The sequence below is a fragment of the Lacerta agilis genome, chromosome 4 (genome assembly GCF_009819535.1).
Source record: "Lacerta agilis isolate rLacAgi1 chromosome 4, rLacAgi1.pri, whole genome shotgun sequence".
In the NCBI taxonomy this organism is placed as follows: Eukaryota; Metazoa; Chordata; class Lepidosauria; order Squamata; family Lacertidae; genus Lacerta; species Lacerta agilis.
Window position 1 is genome coordinate 12335516 of NC_046315.1, and position 25945 is coordinate 12361460.

The following is a 25945-nucleotide window of genomic DNA, read 5'->3' on the forward strand; positions in this document are numbered from 1 at the left end:
TTTGGAGCAGTAATTACAAATGCTCTGAAGGGCCCCAAAAGGTTAGGCTGGACAGAAAATGGGAAATGAGGAGTTAATTCAGACAGCAAAAAGAATCTGGATGTTACAACTAGTTAACAGTCAACTGCAACAGCATAAAGCATAACACATCACAATATTAAACAGAGGCTCTGCTGCTACTGCAGAGTTAAAGAAAATGAAGTATTAGCAAAAGCAGTGTTACTAACTAAAGCTTTTGTCTACATACAGAAGACAAGGACGCCAAGCCAGAAGAGCCACTAAGATTGGTTAGCGAACTGGGGCTCTTCTTGATTCTGCCAAGTGGGTAACTGCTGTCTGAAGCTGTATCTGTTTCTCTGCCATCGCTCTACAAGATATTACACAAAGAGAAAAAAAGAAGAAGTCTGTGCAGGTGTTCAAAAAGTGGTGAAATGTATCGCCATGCGGCACACAATTTTAACAAAGTAGTTCTGCCAAAGTAGGCTTGCCATTCTGCGATGCAAAACTGTAGGGGACAACCATTAATGAATAGGCATGCAAGAACATGGGCGTCTTAAAAATATAAATCATGAAGAAATTAAGACAAATGTGTGTTCAGTATATAGGCGGCTATCAATGTCCCTGGACCAATATGACGCAAAGTCCAGACTCCTACCTCAAAGACAATACACTACTCAGTGTGGATGCCCTGCTTGGCTTTACAGTTTAGCCTTTATGATTAAGACCAGGGCAAGCATAAGTGCCATTCTTGGACTCCATTTCCCATCAGCAGAAAGAGCCGTAGCCTCTGCTTTGATTGCTGAAGGTCCCTGGGCTCAATCCAGGTGAGTCTGGAAAAGACTCACCTGAAACCCTGGAGAGCCACTGCCAGCCAGTGTAGGCCAGGGGTAGCCAATGTGGTGACCTGCAGGTATTTGATGGGACTACAACTCCCATCATCCCTGGCCATTGGCCATGTTGGCTGGGGCTGATGGGAACTGTAGTCCTGGAAGATCTGGAAGGTGCCGCATTGGCTATTCCTGAGCTAGATGGATCAACAGACTGATTCAGTATAAGGCACTTTCCTAGTTTCCCAGCCATTGCGACAATTTGTCAGGCATGATGGGAGTTCCAGCTGACAACATCTGGAGGGGTGCAGCATTGCTTGATTCAGGACATTGCTTGATACACTGCCAGAAATCCCCAAGACTAGCTCCTCCACCCTTACCTCTCAGGAACAAGTAACAGTGTCAGAAGACTGAAGTCTCTGCAGTGTTTCTCCTGAGCCAGTCAACACTCCATGAAGTAGGCAGTCAAGATTCTGCATTTCTCAAACGAGCACAAGACAAGCTTGCAAACAAAAACCCTTACCTCCTCCTGAGTAAATGTTGGGACTGATTTGCTCATCCTTTTGATTTTTTCCGGATGTGAGAACTGTCTATCAGGAAAAGAAGGTGCTGTGGAAACTGAAAAAAAGCAGCAGTTCTTGTTTAGAGAGCTAATTAGATTCTAGTACCGGGGTGGGGGTGGGGAGAGAGAAGTCATAGATTGCTTTTGGAGGAGGGAAAATGAAGAAGACATGCATGAGAAACTTCAACATGCAGGATGCACTTACTAGGAGCTGCAACACATATCACAAGGAAGCTGCAACGAAGGACACGGACGCAAACTGTGCATGCCCTCCCAACATTTACAGTCATCCTATACAGGGCAAAATGGCCTCCAGATGTTGACTGACTACAACTCCCATTGGCCATGCTGGCTGGGATTGAATGGTATATGTAGTCTGCAACATCTGCAGGGCGCCATGTTGGGTTTTGCACATTGTTTTTTCCTGGTGTGGGTATATTTTAAAAAGCCTCCCACACATGATACCCCCAAGACACTAAAAGAAGGTACAAGTATCTCCTGGTATTTCATGATGTCTGAAGTGACTCTTTCTCTAGCCAGGAACTGATATGACTCTACGGAAGAGCAGGGTTTCCCCTGCTTAACATATTAACTCCCCCCCACCACCACCTAGTTATTGATTTCAACCCAATATTCCTCTTGCCCAGCTTCAGCACGTCGTCCACTACGTGGCACTGGCTCCCCAGATATTTGACTTCAGATAGGATTTCAAATGTCAGTACTTGGAAATCTACAGTTGTGGGTTTTCAGTATCGTTGTTGGAATCTCTCCGCCTCAAGAGGAAATGGAATGCGCCTCCAGGGTGAAGTTAAACTGCTGTATTAGCAGAACCGAAGTGACCTCCCTTGGGCGCAATCCTAGGCAGTGTGTATGGAGGTCCTGGATTGCCCAGGCGGCAAGACCCTCACTGATGTGGCCCAAAGGAAAGGAAAGCAAGATGTTTGGCACCAGCTTGGCTGCAGGAGTTGCCGGAAGGAGGCATACAAGGCGCCATCCAACCATTATTGATGGAGGGCTGAATTAAATGCACCAATTTTGCCTGCACCTGGCAAGATGTATGGGACTGTCCTGCTGCCCCCCGGTCCTATAGCTATGATGGAGCATTGTGCTATTCAGGTACATAAAGAGCCTTTTTTTCATGATGCTGCCAGTTCTTCTTTACTGGGCCATCCCTTTCCCATCCAGTATCACTATCAAGGTTTGATGCTGCAGGAATCCCAGGAGGTGGTTCTAAAAGGCTCAGTGTTCAGGGATCTTCCCATTCCACAGCAAGTCCGTGAATTACAACTTGGTTACAAACAACAAATGGAACACCCCCCACCACACCACCACCCCCTACCCTAAATATGCAGGACCTGCTGCAGAAGTAGCTTTACAAGATACAAGCCATTAGTAAAACAACAGCAGCAGCAGCAGCAACAAGAACAAACTCCAAATGTATTATTAGTCAGCCAATATCAGCAACAACAGAAGAGTGTGAAGCCACAAAAGGTTTTAGCCACTGTGTGCAGGAAGGGATATTATTACTCACTTCCTGGAGCGTTCTCATCAGGCTGATCTGCTTTTTGATCTGGTCAAAATTGCAACATTAAATATTGTCACACTCCGATGCCGCTATTGGCTGTGCTATAATCACAGGTGGACCGGACACTTTGCATGCGACGCCTCAGCTATTCCCGCCCCCCCCCCCCCGATTTTCGCTTCAAAATTCTTTGCCTACTGCATTGCAGAATGCAGAAACCGCCTTCTTGACTGTTGGACCCACGATTGGTCTTGTCCACTCAATCCATCAGAGCCTGTCTTCGCATGCAGGGGAAGTCCCTAACTCACCATGGGTTTGAGACCCATTGGCTGCCCTCACCTGTTTCAGCTAGCCAGTCAAAGCCATTTCTTGGGGTGTGGCCACTGTTGCATGCTGACAGCTTCTAGGAGCCACAGGCGAGAGCTGAGTGCAGGGTGGGGACCCAAGGTGGACAAACTATCCCAGAAGGAAAACAGCATATCCCCCCCAACAGAGGCACAACCCCTCCCATACACCCAAACAGCACTATAGACCAGGGGTCCCCAAACTAAGGCCCGGGGGCTGGATGCGGCCCAATCACCTTCTAAATCCAGCCTGCGGACGGTCTGGGAATCAACATGTTTTTACATGAGTAGAATGTGTGTTTTTATTTAAAATGCATCTCTGGGTTATTTGTGGGGCATAGGAATTCGTTCATATTTTTTTCCCAAAATATAGCCTGGCCCCCCACAAGGTCTGAGGGACAGTGGACCGGCCCCCTGCTGAAAAAGTTTGCTGACCCCTGCTATAGACACACGGATGAACATTACCCAGGAGTCTAAATCATGCAATGCTCTTATCTAAAAACCTGGCAGGCAGAAAAGTCTTTTGCTGCTAAGAACGAAGAAACACTACTGAAGCAGGTTACATTCATGCAGGCACAAATAAAATAGTTACCATCTTCCGCACTAAGCATTAAATCTTCCTTTGGGAGGTTTACTTTTCCTTTATCTGTACAAGAGGGGGGGAAACGTCGACATAGTTAGACATTCCTGCTGTTTAGGGAGGTCGCTGTGGGCTCTCAACATAGGCCTCTAGAGGTGGAAAAGAAAGATGCTAACTCGGGAGCTTAAAGCCACAGGCAAACACACAGAAGAAGCTTTTTTTTTAATGAAATATTATAGGGTAAAGAAAGGCACCTTTAAAAATGAGGCAGTCATGCCATCCTTTCCAGCGCAGACTAAATGGCAGTTACGTTGCGGACACCTAGGAGCCCCAGAAGTTACGTCCGAGGCCTCGCAGGGTTTCTCCTGGAAGTTGTGTCGGAGGCCCCACAAGGCTTCGGGTGCCACTTCTGTGGCCCCGCAAGGCCTTCAACATGACTTCCGGGGCCTCGCGAAACACCGGAAGTCATGTCGGTGCAGGCTCCGAGCACCCAGCCTTGGAGCCCAGGGCCCCCCTATAGTTGGTGCCACTGTTTGCACATCTACGTTATGCTGGTGCAGCGCATTTCCCCAGAGGAATACCACTAAGTGACTTTAGCTTGGTGCTACATTGGATACAACCCTTTAAATAAATAAATAAAAAGGTAACTTGGGATGCATAGACCTTCCAAGGGCAATTCTTAACAATGGCAAGACAGGTGGGGAAAAGAATTCTAAGGAAACCTTCAGGGAGTATGGAAGATGTCAGGCAAGGTTGTTGTTTTTTTGCTCACTTGATGTGGCTGATGGTATGTCCTCTAGACTTTTGGAAGGGATCTGCCTATTTGAACTCCTTTTCAAAGCCTCCATTACAGGGTTTAGTTCTTCTTCCGAACCTGTTTCAAGACAAAAACACATGAACACTGCACAACGCACAGACATGTACCTTAAACAAGCATAGCCTTTAAAAAAAAAAAAAGCTTTGTTGGGGGGAACACACAGGTGTTTCAGCTAAGAGGTGGGTAGCCGTGTTGGTCTGCCATAGTCAAAACAAAATAAAAAATTCTTTCCAGTAGCACCTTAGAGACCAACTAAGTTTGTTCTTGGTATGAGCTTTCGTGTGCATGCACACGAAAGCTCATACCAAGAACAAACTTAGTTGGTCTCTAAGGTGCTACTGGAAAGAATTTTTTATTTTGTTTCAGCTAAGAGGCTAAGGCAACCCTGGGTCCTCAGATACAGGTGGATTACAACACCTATAATTCCTGATAAACGGCCATGATGGAAGGCAATGATGGGGGTTATAGTCCAACAACATCCAGGGAACCAAGAGCCAAGAAGGCTGAGCTAAAGTGTGAACTGGAAAGATTAAGCCGTTATGTAGCACAAATCATTTTATTTATTTTTTAAGTTGCTTCTGTGTGAAGCAACGAGTAAGTCGAATAAATAAAAGCAGCCATCATGCTGCCAGACAGATGTTGCTGGACTACAACTCCCATGACCCCTGACTGGGGCTGGTGGAAGCTGGAGTGCAACATCTAGACGAGCAGTGTTTCCCAAACTTGGGTCCCCAGCTGCTTTTGGATTACATCCCCATCATCCCTGACCACTGGTCTTGCTAGCTAGAGATGATGGGAGTTGTAGTCCAAAAACAGCTGGAGACCCAAGTTTGGGAAACGCTGATCTAGAGGGTACCATGTTTGCCACTGCCTAGAGAGCGCAGCCCCCTTCCTGAGCCCTAAATGACTAGCAAAGGGGAGGGCAGGATTCTAAGATGCAAATGTTAGCAAGCCTACTGTGCAGCTGCAAGGAGGGCATCTATCCATTGTTCTGGGAGATTACAGGAAAATACACATATGTGCAAAGCAGTATGTATGTCCTCCTTTTAATCCAAGGTGAAGGGTTGGAAAATTCTCTTGAGTCCCAAGAAGGTGGGAATAACTACCTTAGATGCAAAGGCAAATTGTTACGATGTGCCCTTGGGTTTATTGCACTAGACCAGGTGTGGAGGAAACATTGGCTCTCTAGGTAAGACTTAACTGCAGCTCTCATCATCCCTGGCCATTGGTCACGATTTCTGGAGGTGGAGCTGATGAGAGTTGTAGCTCAGCAACATCTGTAAGGCCAAAGGTTCTCCAGACCTGCAAAGGGATCTGGTGCCCAAAACACACTTTTTTTAAACCATAGGACTCTGTTTACAGGGTGGCTGAGTGCACAGAAAAGCACTGTGCCAGCAGTATACCAGGCACCTGCCACCTCAAATTGCCCAGAGGCATATTTGTGTCATGTGCCTCTGCATCTTCTAGGTACCTAGCAATACCCCCCGATTGATAAGGTACCCAATATTTGACATTGGGGGGCTAATTTTTACCATTCTGATTGTTTACTATTGATCTGTTAATGTACCGCATATACCCGAGTATAAGCCGACCCGAATATAAACCGAGGCACCTAATTTTCCTACAAAAACCTGGGAAAACTTATTGACTCGAGTATAAGCCGGTTCACCTTTGCCGCTGTGGAGGAGGAAGAGGAAGGAGCAGCCCAAAAGCAGCCCTTTGGGCTGCTCCTTCCTCTTCCTCCTTTGCCAAGTTTGCATTTATGTGAGCAGTTCAGGAATGGAACAAGCTGCCTGGGGAGAGTAAATAACTGCCGTTCTTGTACACTTCTTAAGGAATGGTTGACTGGGGAGAGCGGGTGGCGGCACGAGCGAAGAGAAAGGGCTCACTCGAGCGGAGAGAAAGGGCTCACCACCTGCCTCACTCGAGTATAAGCCGAGGGCAGCTTTTTCAGCACAAAAAATGTGCTGAAAAACTAGGCTTATACTCAAGTATATATGGTACTAAAAATATTTCCCCCTTAGGTTAATCTTCATAAAGCATACACACCACCCAGAGATAAGATCAAATAATTCAAAAACTGCTCACGAGTTGAACTTCTTTGGAAACCCACAAAAGAATTGCGTCTTTCATCTGAAAGGTTGGATTCAACACTCCTGGCATCCTCATCCTCTTCATTGCCATCAGCGTGACGGGTGGCAAGCAGCAGCTCAACCTGTCTTGTTTTAGGGGGGTTCCCCTCTTCTGCACCCTCTTCTTCACTTCCACCATCGAGATAGGCACTGGCAGTAGCAAAATCTTCCGTTTCTCTCCCTTTTTCATATTCATCCTCCCTCTTACCTGCCCTGGCAAGAGTGAAAGAATCTTCCCTTCTTCCCAGGAGCGGGGCTTCAGGTGATGCTAGGTTAAGCTGAACAGTTTTTTGGAAAACCGCATTCCTTTCAGGGGTGCCAGAAAACTTTTCTCGGTCTACAGTTTGGTTATCTTGCTTGAAAGTCTTGCCCTTGAGCGGTATTTTAACCTCGGTTCGAAAGTCGCTTGGCACGCTCTCAACAGACGTTTGCGTTTTTACAGCTAAACTTCCCTTTGCTACCTCTAATCCTGAGTCACCAGTCACTTTCTTCTCTTCTTCATTGGACAGGTGCAAAGCAGCACCTGAGATTTCTCCAAAAAGCTTTTCTAAGCTGGATTTGAATACAGAATCGTCTTTTCCCAGGGCAACAGATTTTGTTACAGTTTCATTTGCTTCTTGGGGAAGAAGGCCCATCGTGCTATCTGAGCCATGGGCACCATGGAGGTTCTCCTTCATTCTGATATCCAACCATCCCATTTCAGAAGGTTGCATCTGGGGAGCTTCTCCAAGGAGTTTCCGGAAGCCTGAATTAAATTCTCTTTGCTTCAACTTGGATGGAGCAACTGCCTTGTTTACAGTTTCATTAATTTCTTGACCACAGGCAATTCCCTGCGGGCAAAATAAATCTACAGTCCGATTAGACTCACTCTCTGTTTGTGCCCCATGACCATGGCTTGAGTCTTTCTGGCTTTTTGGAAGAACTTCAGCATCTTCCTTGAGCAGATTTTGGAAGATGGCTCCGAGTTCAGTTTGCCTGAAATTGGAGGGAGCAGTAGCTTTTTCTATCATTTCAATTATCTCTTCATCATAAATTGAACTTGTGTTCTGATGGGGCTGTAATGAACCATGGGCTGGCTTAGGAACCGCAACGTCTTTGAGCAAAATGTCGGAGTTCTCCTTAAGTAGTTTGCTTAAACTGTCTCTAAATGCCACATGCTCAGCCAAATTTGGTTTAACAGTTTTCACGACTGTCTCTGCCACTTCTGCAGGCTGCTCACCGACATTCCCATTCTCCTGGTTTGAAAATGACAACAGCACAGCTGCCTCTCCTGCTGGCCCAGCCTGCATTGTAGTCAATAACGTGCCACTGTCTTCATCTGTATCTAAACTTCGGTCAAGTGTCCCACCGACAATCTCTTTTGGAGGATTGGCCACTTGGGGTGAAACAGGAATGATCTTTCTGGTCGCCTGCTCAGAAGAACTCTGCTGCAGCTCCCCAGGGACACTGTCAATTTGTGCTTTCAAAATACTCTCATTTGTGGGTGTTTTTGGCAATTCCTTCAAAAGAAAGGCTAGCTGGGCATTCAAATCGTTGCCTTGCCTTTTTGATGGAACATTAGCTTCTGCCACTGTCTCGAAAACCTCTTTCGTGAGAGAGTTTGCTCTGTTCTGACTTGCGAGACGAGTGTCAGGCAGTATCAGCTTTGGCGAAGGAATCCGGAAGACTTCTTCCCAAGAAGTAGCATTTGGATCCCTTTGGCCTGCTTCCCTGTTGGGAGATTTCCCGGACACCAAATCTGAATCTTCTGTTAATCCAGATGAATCCCCCAAGTGCTTTTTAAATGCAACAGGTCTATCCTTGGATGGGACATTTTTTTGCGTCGTTCCATCTGTTTCCCAGGACTCCACACTGCTATTTTTTCCATCAGTGTCACGACTGCGCTCCATCACCTTATCAAAAAAACGCCCCTTTTCCATTGGAGAACGTGCTTGTTCAGAAACATCTGCCACTATATGACGACTGGGTGAGGATCTCTCATCTGAGGTGTCCTTTAGCAGCCTCTCTAAGTTAGTGACAAAAGCAGTGGTGTCAGCTTTTGGTGGCATCCAAGTTCTGCTTACAGTCTCTGCAACCTCACTTGCAGTAGGTTCAGCTTGTCCATCTGCACCTGAAAAAACAGCCTCCTGCTGTTGATTCTGGTCACTGTAAGACACTTGCACCTCTGTTGCTAACTCCACCTGTGGGACCCCGTTCTTGTTAGCCAGAGGATAAGCCAGCAAGGACTCCTGACATGCTTCTTTCAACAGTCTCTGCACGCCACTGTTAAACAGGCTGTGCTGTACTTTGGATGGAGCCTTTGTTTTTTCTATATACTCTTCCACTGGACGCGCAGTCTTTCCCTCTGCAGGGGTAAATTCTACATTTCCTAAAGGCACAGTATTCACTGATGGGGAGAGAGCTGTCCATCCTGCTTGTTTCGGAACGACACGGCTTGCTTCCAATACATTTTGAGGGGTTACCTTTGCATTTTGTTCCTTCGCATCAATTTCTTGGAGGATCGGTTTTTGCTGTTCGCCTTCCAACACCGCCTGGCTAGTTCCTTCCCTGACTTCTTCCAACTCTTTCAGATACCTTCCTGTACTACTTTGCCTGCCCCTTGGGAGAGTCACCTTCGCCTTGGTTTCATCCACCCCGCTCTGTGACTTAGTCCCCACATCCCAAAAGTTTCTCAGGCTTTTGAACTGCGAAGGATTGAGCATCTGAGCCTTTGACTCTTCATCTGCTTTTTCCTTTAAAGCGTGGATCTTAAAGTGTGGCTTCTGCTGCAGAGCAGATGAAGCTCTCTCTGTTTCCAAACTGCCCGCTCGTGAACCTCCATCCTCTTTAGAGAGAACCATGTTGGGTCTTGGGCGCGAATTATTAGCATCCAGCAACTCTGTAAATGCATTATTCCTCTGGTCACCTATGGGTATTTTGCCAGATCCATCAACAATACGGCTCCCTTTGGATTTATCCATTACATCTGGTCGAACTTTTCCTGAAGGCAACTTAATGCCCTTATCATCAGGTCCCGAGTCATCCACACCCATTTCAACTTTTCTGAAGGTTACTAAATTATACTTCCCTTGTTCGTTATCAGATTCTCCAGTAACATATCCTGAGGACCCACCCACTGGTTTTATTCTGCTGCATTCCTCTTTATAGATTGGTATCCGGTTACTCCCAGCAGTGCTTTCACTTAATAGGCCTTCCTTATTTGCAAGCTTTGGATTCATCGCCTCTCTTTCCCAGAAAGCCCTGATATTCTTGACTTTTCTTGGAACCTCTATCAGAGATGATTCTTTGGATTCATCTTGAGGTAAGGTAAGGAGATCCCCTCTACTGGGGTGCTGCGAGTTTTTCTCATCCAGATGCCCAGATTCTTCCCCTCCAGATCGATGCTCAGAATTTGCTCCTTCCAAAAAAGCTTTAACACCTCTCCCCCCTTCGGGCGTAACATCTCCCCTTCCTGTTACTTTTCCAAAAGAAGAGCCAACACTTTTCAAACCCTGTTTTCCCTTTGCATCTTCCAAGATCTTCGGTTCTTTGCACAAGGCACTTTTGTCCTCCGTTTCAACCTTGCCTTCCACAGCCCTCTCATCTCTCTCGTTTGCAGGCTGGCCAATGGTCTGAAAACGTGTTCTCTCATTTAAATGAATGCCCTGCCCTTGGGAGCTAGAGGAAGCAACCTCTCCTGTTTCGCTTTGATCTCCTAGTAACAGGCTGCCTGGACTTCCATCCTTTGTAAACGGCGACCCACCGTTTACCATTTCGTGGAATCGATAGTCCTTGCTGGCCGGCTCTTTTCTTTCACGTACAGAAGAATGCAGATTGAACATATCTGAACTGCAGTCTTTATCTTTTGCCATTGCAGCAGATTCTCTTGCCTTGGGTATATCCATTTCCTCTGCAAGTCTCGCGTCTTGAGGGATTTCCGGAAGTGTCTCTTTTTCGTCATCACTGGAACTTCTTTTAAACCAGTCGAGCACCTTAGATATGGACTCATCGGCTGCCTTCAAGATCTCAGCATTGTATTTGTCAGATTTGGAAACAGTTTTAGCACTCGGAGCCTCAACCCGAGCTTGCTTACCTTGTTCAAGGTCTGCAGAGCCAACATTTGGCACCTGAGAGTCTTCTGTTTTAGGCAGCTGCTGGTCTGCAAGAGACAACCAATTTTTGTTGTTGTTGTTGATGCGAAACTGCCTAATTAAAGAAGCCTCAGTAAATAAAATTGATTGTAACGAATGGGCCAGGTGTGCATAAAATCAGCATACAACTAAGCAGAAGATGGTGCATTTGTGACACAGCAGCTAGTTTCACAGAGACATTTTCTTCTGGATGAGAGTGGGGGTAAAATGCCTCTTCTAAAGTGTTGCCTGGCATGCGATGTATTTATAATCAAAAAGGCAATTGTTAAAAAAAAGGATTCTATTGCCTGATTGAAAAGATTTTCAGCCAATCAGTTAATCAATTCAAGGTTGCAGTTCCAGCTGAAATACAAGCTTTTCCAAAAAAAAAAAAAAAAGCAACCGATTTCTTTAAAACGTTAGCAATGATGGTAATATGCTTTAAAAATGTGAACTAGTAATTATTGAGAATAAGGTATAAGCTTTAATCTGATGCCTCAACTGCAAAACTATGCAAGTAAGGGAAAGCTCCCTTGCAAGGGGTTGGACTCAATGGCCATTGGGGGTCCCTTCCAACTCTACAATTCTGTGACTCTGTTCATGTTCCGCTCAAGGGTTTTCCGCAGGGACCTCGTTGGTCACTGGGAAAGGCTGAACTGGAAAGGCCTTTGGTCTGATCCAGCAGGTCTCTTGTGTTCTTAACCAGGATGTGGAGGGGAGGGGACTGTAGTGCAGACTCTGGATGTTACATCTGTGCAGCCCGGCCCTGGCAAGTACTTTCTGAACAACAACCAAACAGCTAGGCGAGACCTCAGCCTCCTCCTTAAACGGAGTTACTTACCAATTAGAAGAAGAGTTTGGATTTGATATCCCGCTTTTCACTACCCGAAGGAGTCTCAAAGCGGCTAACAATCTCCTTTCCCTTCCTCCCCCACAACAAACACTCTGTGAGGTGAGTGGGGCTGAGAGACTTCAGAGAAGTGTGACTAGCCCAAGGTCACCCAGCAGCTGCATGTGGAGGAGCGGAGACGCGAACCCGGTTCCCCAGATTACGAGTCTACCGCTCTTAACCACTACACCACACTGGCTCTCAATTACACAAAATGCAAGCTTTGCCCCTGTCAAGACCTAAAAACCTGCATGCCCCAATTCTGATATGATTTCAAATCAGTGGCAGCACAGCAGCCAAAGGAGTGCATCCTGAAGAAAAGTGATCAGCGAGTGTGTCAGGATGCGGTGATGGGAAGCGAGAAAACAAGCAAATGGTTAGGACTTGAATTGATCAAGGTTAAGATAGTAAAAGCATCAGCGATCCCTCCAAATGGCAGACAGGGCTAGATGGGGCCTGGAAATCTCACTCAACTGTTAACTCACTAGGATATGCCATATTTCTTACCAGCTGTGCTTTTCGAGGTGTCCTGTTCAAGGCTCGGAGGCTTTGTTTTGATCTGAGGCTTTGTGGGATTGGTTTGTTCTTCCCTCATTGCGGGGAAGGTCTTGCTAGGAGACTCACTTGGAATTGTAGGTCCCGCAACAGGGTGTCTCTCGGGCTGCAACGTGTTGGATGGCAGACCCGAGCTCTTGGCACCGTGAGAACCTGGAGCCGTTCCCTCTCCTTGGCTCTCAGCATTACCATTTAAGGCTGGAGAATGGGCCCGAGGGGGCTTAGACGGGAGAGCGTGCCGACTCTGAAGCGCACCTGGATCGCCCGCTCCATTCCCATTGGCCTTGGCGTCATCGGAGTCCAACAAACGAAACTCCCCGGATTCCTTGCCCTCGTGCAACTCAAGGCTCTGCGGGCGCTCTTTCCTACTGACGCTGGACGAGAACCGGACCTGCTTCAGCCTCTCCAACGAGTTTTCGGAGAACCCTTCGGATTCGCCTGGAGGAGGCGGGCTCTTCTCCGCAACACGTTCAAGGACGGTCGGGGCCGGCAGTCCGCTTTTACCGGAGGGCTCCAAGGTTTGGTTCAAGCGGAACACTTCGGAATCGGTGGAGCTTGAGCTTGAGCTGCGCTTCAGGATGCCCCTGGGCAGAGACCCCTGGCCGTTAACCTGCTTGATCCTCTTCGGAGCCTGGGGAAAGGACTCTTCGCTCTTCGAGCTGACGTCTGATGTCTTGTGGATGTTTCTCCTGGCTTTGGGTACAGGTGGTTTCCCTGCCTGCCTCGGCAAGTCGTTCGGTTCTACAGGAGCCCGATGCGACTCCTCTACCCTGCTGTGGTTTGTTACGTCTACCTTGGGCTGGTTTCCTACCGAATGCGGGTCTGCAAAACAAGATGCAAAGCACACACAAAGCAAAGGGTAAAACACACTACATGTAAGGGACACACGTTAGTTGCAAAACAAGGGGGGGGAGGACATGCAGCTAAGTAAAAGCATTATTGCGTGTCTTGGGGAAGGAATTGCATCAACGTGCTTGTTAAAGTAAAAAGAATGCAATGTAAAATGGCAAGACCAATTTAAGCTTTAACTTGGGACTGATCTACGGATGTAGCAGACTGAGAACCGTTCCACTTCATGCCACAGGTTTCTGTGTGACTGTGTGGTTTGTTGTTGTTTTTTAGAGTTGCACCTAAAAAAATTTAGTTGCACCATGCCATAACCCACCCACCCCCCAGCATACTGCAAAAAAGGGAAACCTAACAATTCCTTGGGAACACAGTCATTAACACGACACCAAAAATGTAAACATATTTTGTGACACTTGGTCAAATTTTCAGCGTCTCCACAGAAACATCACAGATTATGTATTTAGAAATCTTCACCTTTTTCCATTGCCATTCCATGCTCAGGCTGCTCATTTTTTGCACTATCTTCTAGCAGAGTTGATTCATTAAATGGGTTTTTCCTTTGCTAGAACAAAATAAGAATGTTCCACTTACATACATTAAAAACAAAGAAAAAGATAAACTTATTATTATCACTAACTTCTATCCTTTACATTGTATCTGGACTTCCTCTCATCTCCACTTCTTGCGTTCCTTGTCAATCATCTTTAGTAATTTCTTACCATCTTGAAATATCTTACTTTACTATAAAAAAAAACATTAATCCTATCTAATATCTTAACTCATTCTCTCATATTTTCAACTCGCTTAACCGAACTCTAAATCTACAGTCTAAATTTTCTTCCAAAGTTATATCTAATTTTCAATCCTACAGTAATTTTTTAAATACAATTTAAATTTCTTCCACTCTTCTTCCACCGCGCTGTCCCTCTGGTCACGGAGTTTCCCGGTCATCTCAGCGAGCTCCATATAGTCCATCATTTTCATCTGCCATTCTTCAGTCGCTGTCTTTCAGTTTTTAGCTATCAAAATTCTAGCTGCTGTTGTGGCATACATAAATAAAGTTCTATCACATTTTGGAATTTCTTGGCCTAGGATGCCCAGTAAAAAGGCTTCTGTATGTTTGTTTTCTTTTTTATGATTGTATTGTTTTGTATTTGTTTGCTTTATTGTTGTTTTTCTTTTGAAAAATTTAATAAATATATTTTTTAAAAAAAGAATGTTCCACTTAACACTGCAGTATTACTGGGAGGGGGGAGAGAGGGAGCATGGGAAGGAAGGAAGGAAAATGGAAAACATAACAGCATGTTTTGCAGGCCACAGTAAGACAAACTATGGCTTACCAGGACCACAGAAATGTGCAGGCTTCCAGAGAAGGGTTTTTTTGTTTTTGTTTTTTTTACTCCAATGCTGTGCTGAGTTAACCCAAGTTTTGGCTTCATACATTGGCTGAAACCAGACATGTGGTTTAGCTCTCTCCCTGCTTACCATTTAGCCAAGAAACAAACCTGTCTTTTTCGTCCTATGGTTTTAAAAGCATGCTAAGAAAATGGGTGGCAGCAGGGAACGGTCATGTCGAGGAACCTTGAGTTACTGTGGACCCTGGGATATGGAAAATCTAAAGCAGCACAAAAATCTAAACTTGCATATATAAAAAGGGGGCTTGAGGGGAGCATTTTTCCTGTAAGTGGAATCATGGAAACCCATTTAATTTTTTCTTTTAAGGAGGAGGGAGGAAATGGTTATCCTCCAAGGGTTCCAGAAGTACAACCCAGGTTCCAAAATGAAGACAACAAAAGCTTGCTGCTTTTTAAAAGACGAGGGAATCCCTAAACATACATACACACACTACCAAGCGATGGGACCAGATCCATAATTTGCAAACGGGCAGCTAAAAAAACAAAGCATAGCAAATATTGAACACACAAATATGGGCCCTTATAGTGAGATATATTTGACCATTTACAGATCACTGCATTGCTTGCATGCTAGTGAGGCCCTCCCACTTCAATAAATACCAAAGTGTGTGGGAACATATCCAATATCTCCAGTCTAACCAGAACTTCCAGGCTATAGCCTGTGACTGTTGCTCAGGTTTGACCAACGCTGCAGTCCACATTTCAGCTCATAAGGTTGCTTGCACCACTACTCTCTACGCAATTCATGTCCAAGTAATTTTAGGGGGTGGGGGGAAATACTGATATAGTTTCAAAGGAAGCTTAAAATGAACTCCCAATTGCTCATTTGTTTGAGCGAGGTACACTCCATGCCTGATCCCATTAGCTGATGAGCGCTGGGTTCATGCATTGGTCCAGGATCAGGAACAGGGTTGCGTTGAAACCCCTGTTAAAATTGGGTGGGAAACGTGCTTTGGCAAGGGTTTCATCGAGAACCCCTTCATAATCCTGGAGCAAGCCTCTCTGAAGCCACGCTTTCAAAAGAGGCTCATCACCTGACCCCACTGCGATGTCAGCTGGCAGGCGGGCAGCCCACCCACCTGTCAAATTTGGCCTGGAAATTTAAGATCTGGCGGCTCACTGGGCGGTGTGAGGGGAGGTTCCCTACCCCTGATGTGGTTAATTCCTTCGGCAATAACACAGAGATCATGGCGCTCGTATTATTTCCTTGTTGTCTTCCATCCAGGACACTGACAATGAACTCACCTTAGACGGTGAGGCAGCTAACTTCCTTGTTTTTTCTTGAGGCGTCTCTAATGCGTCAGAGGCTGCACTGAACACTTTGGGGCTGTAAAGAAAAATAAGAACCAGCCCATTACTTGGAGGCTGCTATGCCACACACAGAAACTAGCTTAAATATCAGGGCTCCCATGCAAGGAACTCTAGGCATCCGAAACTATTTTAGTTTCAGCCATTATGACCTTGGGAGCTGGGTGCACAGACACTCAAGTTACCCCACCCACAATGTATTTAATCGAATCTCCTCCATCTCTCACACAATGTCACAGGATACCCCTTCATGCATAAATGAGGAATCAGAAAGGCTTTAAGTAAAGACAATCTGATTCGTCATTTGCAAAAAGTGTCTGCGAGGTTGCGAGTCAAGAGTTGCAGAGAAATTCCAACCATCTCCACATGAAAGTCTACTAGCTCTATATTTAAAAGATCTCACTTTTTTCAACAAATTACTGAGCAAGGCAGAGTTCCGGTGCTGAGGCAGTGCAGGGTTGTGTTATGTCTACATGAAGCAGAGATCCTGAACATTCACACATGCACACACAAAACTTTGAAAGACAAAGAGGTCTTTAGAAAACACTGCGTCCTGCCCCCATTTTCTTATGTACAGTAAGTACCCAGAGCTCTAAACAAAGAGACAGAAACACACAATCCAACCCATGGAGAGATCTCCACTGGAGTGGAGTGAACCAGCCCAGGTGAGGTAAACTTTGCTGACCCCTAATGTAGCAGATGGGAAGCAGGCCTGGTTGCAGATATGGAACCAGGAGGAAAATCATATGAAAAAATAACTTTTCTGATTGCTTCCATCTGACCAGTTTGGGTTGCTATGTACTACGAAAGTCTGGAAGAGAAGGGGGCCTCGGGTCACTCACACCCTTCAAAGTAATAATAACAACACTTTCAGCAACATGAATTTCCATCGTCAGCTTTGTGTGACACACCTAAAGGACTTCTCACTTAAAGTACACTTCTCTCTTCCCACCCACAAAAAGGTAGGTAAATACTACTCTGGAGAAAAGGAACAGTTTGTGAAATTGACAGCCCTTCCCTCACTTTAAACAAGGGCGATTTTCATTTATTGCAGTTCAGGTCTAAGGCACATTCATTTCTAACCTAGAATGTCTATAGGTGTGGATGGGGCTAACATTTGCTCTAATAAAAAAGGGAGGGGGGAACTGTTCAGTGTGTGAACCGATGAGGCATTACCCATCATGCCATATATGCCACATTTTTTGCTCCATAGGGCACACCGGACCATAGGGCACACCTCGTTTTTCGAGGAGGAAACAAGGGGGGAAAATATTTTTCTGGTTTTCCTCCTCTAAAAGCCCTGTTTTTTTGAGGATCAGCTAAAAGCTTTGCAGCTTTTTTTGCAAAGGGAAAAGCCCTGTTTTTTTGAGATCAACTAAAAGTTTTGCAGCTTTTTTTGCAAAGGGGGAAAAGCAAAGCTCCTTTTGCAAAGGGGGAAAAGCAAAGAGGAAAAGCCCTGTTTTATGGGGTTCAACTCACATTTCTGCAGCTTCTAAAAGAAAGGGAGCCTTTTCTACAGTTTCCAGACCGATAATCTAATCAGCCAGTCACATGTCGCTGAGGAAACAAACAACCTCCCTCTGCAGCACATTCAACAATGGAGACCTGGGCAAGAGGGCGGGGCTGAAAGGGAACCGGACTCTTATCTCTCTCCTGATCTCTTGCTGATCAGCTGCTGAGCGGGGTCCTTTCAACACCCCCCTTTCTCTTTGTAAAATAAAAAGCATGATCCTCTTTTGGCCCCTGGGCAATTCAGCTCCAGGGACCACCATTCGCTCCATAAGACGCACAGATATTTCCCCTTACTTTTTAGGAGGCAAAAAGTGTGTCTTATGGAGCAAAAAATACGGTAACAAATAATTCTAACAGGCCACTAAAAAATAAATATCTACAAGAGGAAAATAAAGGAGCCTTTGTAGGTTTACCAAATGATGCTGGTATTCGCCATTAGCATCGAGACAACACAGTTTCTGACTACAGTATTTTGCTTTCTTATATTCTCCCAAATAGATTCCGTCTTTTGGAAGCTAGCCATCAGAGGCAACTACAATAGTCCCCCCCAACACAATTCTATTCACTGAGCAATACTGATATATCACGACAACAACTATTTACGTCACCAAACTAGGTTCCCTGAGAAACACTGAAAATTATTCTGGAGGGTAAAGTTACAATATACAGTTAATTAAGTCACAATGCTGAAGGCTGCATTTTCTGAATCAGTTCAGCCAACCAACTGGTTTATGCAGCAACAATAACAACAAAGTTATCAACATGTTTCTCTGAGTGTCTAACCTTTCATCAGATTTCGATTCCACCTGTGCCTCTTTTACGGCACCCAGCAATTCTGGAGGCGTGAAAACTTCTTTATTGACATTGTTCACCCAGCTGCTCTTTGTCTTGTCTGACTTACTTTGACTCAGTTCTGCTGAAACAAACAGGGGGAAAGGTTATCTTGCATTTTCTCTGTAAATGCTCAAAACTACAACAAAAATTACATTGGCATGCAATTAAGTACCCACCTTCCAGTCCAATTACCAGCCTATTCAAGATTCTAAGTCTTAAAAGGCATTTCCATAGTTTTGTTACTCCTGGGGTTTTTAAACTGGTCTATTTTTTAACATGCGAAATATGCTTTATAAGCACAAGCCAATGGAACAAACCCTGTTATGATAAATGGGATTCATGAAAGAGTTACAAATGTCATAGAAATCCACATTAAGTAGGCCTCAGACCCTCAACGCAAGTCATTCCCACAAGTACAACAGCACCTTTGAATTTCCAGCCATCAAGAAGACATCTAAAAAGCAATAAGAGCCTTGCTGGGCCAAGTCAAAGGACAACCGAGTTCCACTTTCTACAGCAGCCCAGCAAAACGCCGTACTGCATTGGAGCATTGGGGCGGGGGAAGCCACGGCTAAACATAATCAATAATTATTCTTATTAATAATAATAATAATAATACCCCGCCCATCTGGCTGGGTTTCCCCAGTCACTCTGGGCAGCTTCCAACAGAATATTAAAATACAATAGTCTATTAAACATTAAAATCTTCCCTAAACAGGGCTGCCTTCAGATGTCTGGTAGTTGTTTTTTCTCTTTGACATCTGGTGGGAGGGCGTTCCACAGGGCGGGTGCCACTACCGAGAAGGCCCTCTGCCTGGTTCCCTGTAACTTGGCTTTTCACAGTGAGGGAACCGCCAGAAGGCCCTCGGCACAGAACGATGGGGGTGGAGACACTCCTTCAGGTATACTGGACCGAGGCCATTTAGGGCTTTAAAGGTCAGCACCAAAACATGTCTCTCGCAAGGGCTCGTCTCCATGAAATGGCCTAGTGTATTTTTTTAAAATGGCTGCCATCAACGCCTGAGGCAATGACTTCCCTAAATGAGTCTACATAGTACTGCGAATAAGCATTTTGAGATACTTGGAACGTCGGCCGGGGGATTAAGAGATGCAGAGTGGCTGCTCCCCTGGCCTCTGAGGAAGAACATTGCAGCAAGGCGGGTGGGGAGATAATCCGGGCTCCATCCATCCGTCGGCCAGAGAAAGGAGGAGCTACAAGGTGCTTCCTTCCTCCCTCCCTTCCAGAAAGAACACTGGACCCCAACTGCCATTTTGCACCGGGTTTGTCGAGTGTGCTGCAGGGAAGCGTCCCTTGACCTGACCCATCAGCCAAGGGGCTGCAGTCCGCAGAGGGCCTTCTCGGTAGTGGCACCTTCCCTGTGGAAGGCCCTCCCTTCAGATGTCAGATTCCATAACTTTTAGAAGACATCTGAAGGCAGCCCTGTATCGGGAGGCTTTTAATGCTTGATGTTTTTAGGTATGCTGTAAGCTGCCCAGAGTGGCTGGGGAAACCCAGCCAGATGGGCGTGGTATATATAATAAAATTGTTATTATTGGTTTCTGTGGGCTTGGAGTTGTGTGTGTGTGTGTGTGTGTGTGTGTGTGTGTGTGGATTTTGTATGGTGCTCAGTTAACTGCCCTTCATCCGACAATTGAAAAAGTTTAGAACAACCAACAACTGAAAAAGTTTAGAACAACCAACAATTTATAGAAACAGAGTAGGTCCTAAAAAAAAAAAATCTATGTACTCTTGTTGTCTGCCATTAACTACCTTGATGGTCATTTGATCAAAAGTAATAATGAAAGGCGAGGGGCTAGAAATCATCTAAATAAACTTAAAATATCCTAGAGTTTCAAGTAAAACAAAGGTTGCCAATAACTGTGCAGGTATATGATTTTTTTTATTTATTTTTTAAAACGCTTCAAATCGTTTCTCAACATTTTAAATATTTTTTAAATTTAAAATTGTGGCATTTTGACATTTTGACGTTTGCCTCCCTGGTTTCCTTTGGGAGGAAGGGTGGGATACAGATTCAACGAAGGATAAACAACGTTTTTGGGCCCACAAATACAGCCTGTCACCAGACACATGCAGCAACCTATTTTACTTGATATTAGATAATGCTTCCTTCCAGCCTAATTACAGCAGGGAGGCCTGAAGGCTGTGGCCACCAAAGAAGGCCTCTGCAGTTGTGCCCCACAGGCACCATGTTGGCAATTCTAGGAAGAAACTCACAAAAAAATTATACTTTTCAAATTTATACATTTCATTAATTTTACAATCATTTTAACATTTCAACATTTGACTTCCTTCCCCTTCTTCATGCGGTTCCTTAAATTTATTTTTTAATATCTTCTGCATATCCAAATTTGCTCATTGAATTATCTACTTTAAATATATACTCTTATGAAACTGCAGGTTGTTACAATAATCCTGCCAATGTTTTTATCTGTTTGCAATTTATCTCTAAACATTCAATAAACCATTTCCATTCTTTTATAAATACTTCATTATCTTGATTTCTTACTCTTCTGGTAAGTTTCGCCATTTCTGCATATTCCGTAAGTTTTTGTATCCGTTCCTCCTTTGCTGGGACTTCTGCTTCTTTCCAATTGGAAAGTAACTCTCAGTTAGGATCTTAGTCCACTATGTATTAATTAGATTAAAACAAAACACCCTAATCTAAGCTTCACATTTTAAAGAAATCCTAACAGGCAGTTGAGATGGTTAGACAAGATGGCCTCCAACATCCTGTGCTATTCTGTGATTCTATAGTTTTGTTCTTGACTGAAGCTCTACACAGAGACCCAAGCACCTTTCTTCACTTCAAAACAGCTCTACTATTTTCATTATATTTTAAGTCAACACTGCATACCTGTTGGAAACGGCTTCCTCCTCATGGATGCCCGAATGATGTCTGCTCCGTGAATTTTCTCTCTATGCCTCTTGGACTTGGCTTCGTAAAACCACTGCCCGCTCATGTTCTTAACCTGGATCTCATCTTTAACTTTTTCACTTAAATGCCTGGGGTGGGTGGAAGGGGGTTGGAAAGATTATTATAAATGCCTTGCAGCAAAGGAAGCTCGGCCGTACTGTGTTGGAAGCTATCTGACCAGAAAAGGAACACACACGCAATTCTTTATCTTAGGTAATCTTCTTCTCATCAGATTGTGGTGCTGGTTTTTAAAGCCCATATGAAAATTCATCAACATTTTAGTACCAATATACACGTTTTATATATTTATGTATTTATAATATACACTTTCATTTTTTAACATAACCAGAATAAAATCAGCAGAAAGCATCCATGAAAACATTAAACTAAATACATACTGATTGCGTAAAAAGAGAAAACTTATACTGTGAAGGCCTGCATAGACAATATAGTTTTCAAAAGACATCTAGAAGAAGGGAGGGATAGTTCTTGGCAAACCTCTACTGGCAGGGATCTCCACAGGGCAGGGGAAACAGTCCCCAGAGAAGCCCAAGTGAAGTTCAGGGATGTATGTACGGAACTAACAGATGTTCGTCCGCCAGTCCTTTGGTATATGTCCTGTGCTATCAATATACGTGAATAAAGCTGCTAATACCGGGCACCACCATTCTTTGTTCACCTTCAACAACTCTAAGGGAATTAAATCCTCCCCCGCCGCTTTTCCTACTCGAGATCTGGACAGTAGAGAATCAATCTCATTGAGTGCTGAAATGTGATGTGCTGGATGAAAGTAGGAAGCTGTGTTTATACTGAGCCCAGGCCATTAATCCAGCTAGCTTTGTATTGTCTATGCCAGTGTTTCTCAGACTGTGGGCTGGACCCAGCATTGGTTTTTGGACCAGTTTCAGGTGCTGCAGGCTGCCCGGTGCCTCTTTGCTTATCTGCCGCAGCCCTTAGAGATGTGACGAAAGCCTTTTGGCTGGACCAATTCCAACACCAGCAACATACTGGATTCTGAGTGAAGGTGGCAGGGAGGCTGGGAAGTTCTGGAAGAAGGGAATGGAAGTTTCCCTTTTCTGAGGGGTGATGGCTGTGCAGTCAAAAAGTCAGGTGAAAGGTTTATAATAAAAATGCAAGAAGAGCCTGCTGGATCAGGCCAATGGCCCATCTAGTCCCGCATCCTGTTCTTACAGTGGCCAACCAGATGTCTCTGGGAAACCAGCAAGCAGGACCTGAGCACAACAGCGCTCTCCCACTCCTGTGTTTTCCAGAAACTGGTATTCATAAGCATTGCTGCTTCCAGTTGTGGAGGCAGAGCCTAGCCATGCTGACTAGTAGCCATTGATATCCATGGATTTGACTAATCTGGGTGTGCTGTGGGTTAAACCACAGAGCCTATGGCTTGCTAATCAGAAGGTCGGCGGTTCGAATCCCCGCAACGGGGTGAGCTCCCGTTGCTCGGTCCCAGCTCCTGCCAACCTAGCAGTTTGAAAGCACATCAAAATGCAAGTAGATAAATAGGTACCGCTCCGGCGGGAAGGTAAACGGCGTTTCCATGTGCTGCTCTGGTTCACCAGAAGCGTCTTTGTCATGCTGGCCACATGACCCGGAAGCTGTACACCGGCTCCCTCGGCCAGTAAAGCGAGATGAGTGCTGCAACCTCTGAATCGGACACGACTGGACCTAATGATCAGGGGTCCCTTTACCTTTACCTTTTAAAGCCATCTGAGTTGGTGGCCACCGCCATTTCCTGTGGGAGCGAGTCCCATAGTTTAACTACTACACGCTGTGTGTAGTACTTTATCTTTCCTGAGCCTTCCAGCAATCAACATCATTTTATGTCCTTGAGTTAATAAGAGAGGGAGTAAAACTTCTCTCTGCCCAATTCCTCCATGTTGTGCATTCTTTTACAAACGTCTATCATGTTGCCTCTCACTCTCCTTTTTCTCTAAAACGAAAGTCCCCCCCAAAGCTGCAACTGAGAATAGAAAGGAAGGAGATAAGAGAAGAATGTGGCTAAAGGAGGAAGAAGTGAGTGTCAAAGGACCAGGGAGGACGGATGGAGGAAGCTGGCAGTTTGGGCGGGGAGGAGATAAAAAGTACATGTTGAGTGTGCAAGGAGAAGAAATCACTAGAGATTTATAAAAATGCTTTGAGAGGCACATGAGTGCGGAAAGGGGCGGATACAAAAGAAAAAGTCTTCTCTGCTTGGAGCCTCTGGATCAGAAAACCCTGCCTAATCAATTCTCCTGAGTCACAATATCTCCAAAGCAGGTGTCTGTACTTAGCTTGTAGAAAACTAAGGAGCAACAGTGGTCTGCTTAGGGCAGCCTTTCTCAATCTTGAAGTGTTGTTGGACTACAACTCCCATCATCCCTAGTTAGGACCAGTTGTCAGGGACGGTGGGATTTGTAGTCCAACAACATCTGGGGACCCAACGTTGAAAAAGGCTGGCCTTAGAGCACACTGACCCGCAACCACCGGAAGTTAGGCATACAGTATTGTTCTCAGCTGCCTTGAGTACAACATTATGAAGGAAAATGTGTAACTATCCCTTCATGTAATCTACAGGGGGGTTGAAAAAAACAGGGCTTTATGTTCCTTTAGTTGCATCCTTGCTGGTGGGGAGGTACTTGTAAAATTATGTCAGCGGCTTTTGTGCTGATACGGCAGGGTGTGGTGTGCATTTAGAATCAAATATTTACTTTTAGATTGTTACTTCGGCAATGGGTTTGCTTAAAGGGCTGCTATCGCTGGCATAAATGATTGTGTCAACAAGTCCTGATAATTCACAGAATCCGCACCTCCCAAGTGTAAGGCCTCTCAGGGTTTAGTCTCTACGCGAACAGCAAATGAGTTGGTGAAACATTTCCTGGGTTTGACAGTTTCAGTTCTTGCAGAAGGGGTGTGTGTCAGATGTTTAAACAGTACTTTCCCCAAGTCCTTTAGGTAGCATCCCAGACATTTAAGGATCTCAGAGGGTCAACGCCAGCGCTGTTAATTGAACTTGGAAACTAATGGGCACCCAGCGAAGCTGAAAACTGCGTGGAGCGAGGGCCAGCTTTCTTCTTTGCTGCATTCTGTACCAGCTTCAAGCTCTGAACTTTCTTTAAAGACAGCTCCATGGTCCAGGATCATTGCAATAGCCCCACCACCTGAATGTAATTTCGAGGCAGGTGTGTGTTCTCTGTTTGGCATGGTGCAGTATTCTGAAGCCACTGTAATCAATTGGGGAAGGGGCGAACTTGTAGGTTTTGATGGAGGAATGTAATAAAAGCCCTGCTGGATCAGGCCAATGGCCCATCTAGTCCAGCATTCTGTTCTCACAGTGACTGACCAGGTGCCTGTGAGAATCCTACAATCAGGACCTGGGTACAACAGCACTCTCCTCACTTGTGATTTCAGCAACTGGTATTCAGAGGCACGTTGCCTCCAGCAACAGAGGTATAGAGGTAGAGCATAGCCATTGTGGCTAGTAGCTACTGATAAGCCCCATCACCCTTTAATTTGCTGTGGCTAGTAGCCAATGATAAGCCCCATCGCCCTCAAATCTGTTCAAATTGATGTCCAACACATCTTGCGGGAGCAGGTTCCACAGTTCTTCACATGTTGTGTGAAGAAGTGCTTTTAAGGTGAAGGGTTTTTTTAAAAAATGCAAATAGCATCAACTTTATTCTTGGACTCAGCTATACAGCTGCAAATAGAACATTTTAAGTGTATTTTAAGTGCAATGAACAATGTGGCACTAGATGGCGATGGTGAGCCTTATGGAAAATTCAATGTCTTTTTAGAAACGCTTTTAAAAAACCAACCATTTTCATAATGGTTTTTATTTGTATGTTGATTCCACCCTTGTTTGTAATCTGTAAATCTTCTTGAGTCCAGTGGGGAAAAGGCATTGTTTAAATAAATATATCATTGTGATAACAACTTTGGGGGCTAGATCACAGTAGTAGTGATGAGGAGATTTTAATATATTCACCCTCTGCTGTTCTCCTCAGGAAAATCCTTACTTTGAAGGTACCAGTGCAGGTACTCTGGGAGCCCCTCCCCTTTGGTACTTAACTCCACAAGCAGTTTGGCTCTGAGTGACTAATCCTTGATTTGACTACCTGCACTGCACCCTCTTGTCAGTCAGCGAGAGAACCTGGAGCCAAAGGAAGTGAATCAGGCACTTTCAGATTCATTATTACCCAAATCAGTGCCTTTCTATTGAAATAAATTCAGACTGTCCTAGTGGCATTCTCAAACCAAGAAAATACCGTATATTTTTCTACCTATAAGATGCCCCCATCTATAAGACACCCCCTATTTTTGGGGACTCTGATTTAAGAAAATGGGGGGGGGGGAGAGAGAGATGTATCCGTGTATAAGACGCTCCATAATTTTTGACATTTTTAGGGGGGGAACCTAGTCTTATACATGGAAAAATACGGTAATCCGCTTGGATAGCTCAGTTGGTTATAGCCTGGTGCTGGTAATGCCAGGGTTGCAGGTTTGATCCCCCGCTGCATATTCCTGCATTGCGGGGGGGGGGGGGGTTGGGTTATGTGATCCTCAGGATCCCTTCCAACTCTGCAGTTCTTTGACTCTATGAAAAATCAGGATTTTGAACTTCTTCTGTTCCCCATCTCCCTCACCACACACACACTGGCCCCCAGTTCATAACCCTTACAGTGGGGGGAAAGGTTGCAATTGCAGGAATAGGGTGGGCCCTGAATACAATGCATCTCAGGTGTCAAAGGCCGGAGTAA

At 45.1% G+C, this 25945-nt stretch overlaps 1 protein-coding gene across 1 annotated transcript in view; it reads right to left on the bottom strand.

Annotated features, from left to right (window-relative positions):
- The window catches only part of SYTL2 (synaptotagmin like 2), a 60671-nt gene that overhangs the window by 10081 nt on the left and 24645 nt on the right, over positions 1 to 25945 (bottom strand). Inside the window, exons 3-13 of the mRNA XM_033145849.1 lie at positions 21132 to 21280; positions 18205 to 18337; positions 15847 to 15928; positions 13661 to 13748; positions 12290 to 13228; positions 9852 to 10922; positions 4608 to 4709; positions 3848 to 3901; positions 2921 to 2959; positions 1351 to 1445; positions 248 to 367 (exon numbers count right to left, since the gene is read on the bottom strand). Of these exons, the coding sequence (XP_033001740.1) occupies positions 248 to 367; positions 1351 to 1445; positions 2921 to 2959; positions 3848 to 3901; positions 4608 to 4709; positions 9852 to 10922; positions 12290 to 13228; positions 13661 to 13748; positions 15847 to 15928; positions 18205 to 18337; positions 21132 to 21280 (2872 nt within the window). The remainder of the gene's footprint in view (positions 1 to 247; positions 368 to 1350; positions 1446 to 2920; positions 2960 to 3847; positions 3902 to 4607; positions 4710 to 9851; positions 10923 to 12289; positions 13229 to 13660; positions 13749 to 15846; positions 15929 to 18204; positions 18338 to 21131; positions 21281 to 25945) is intronic.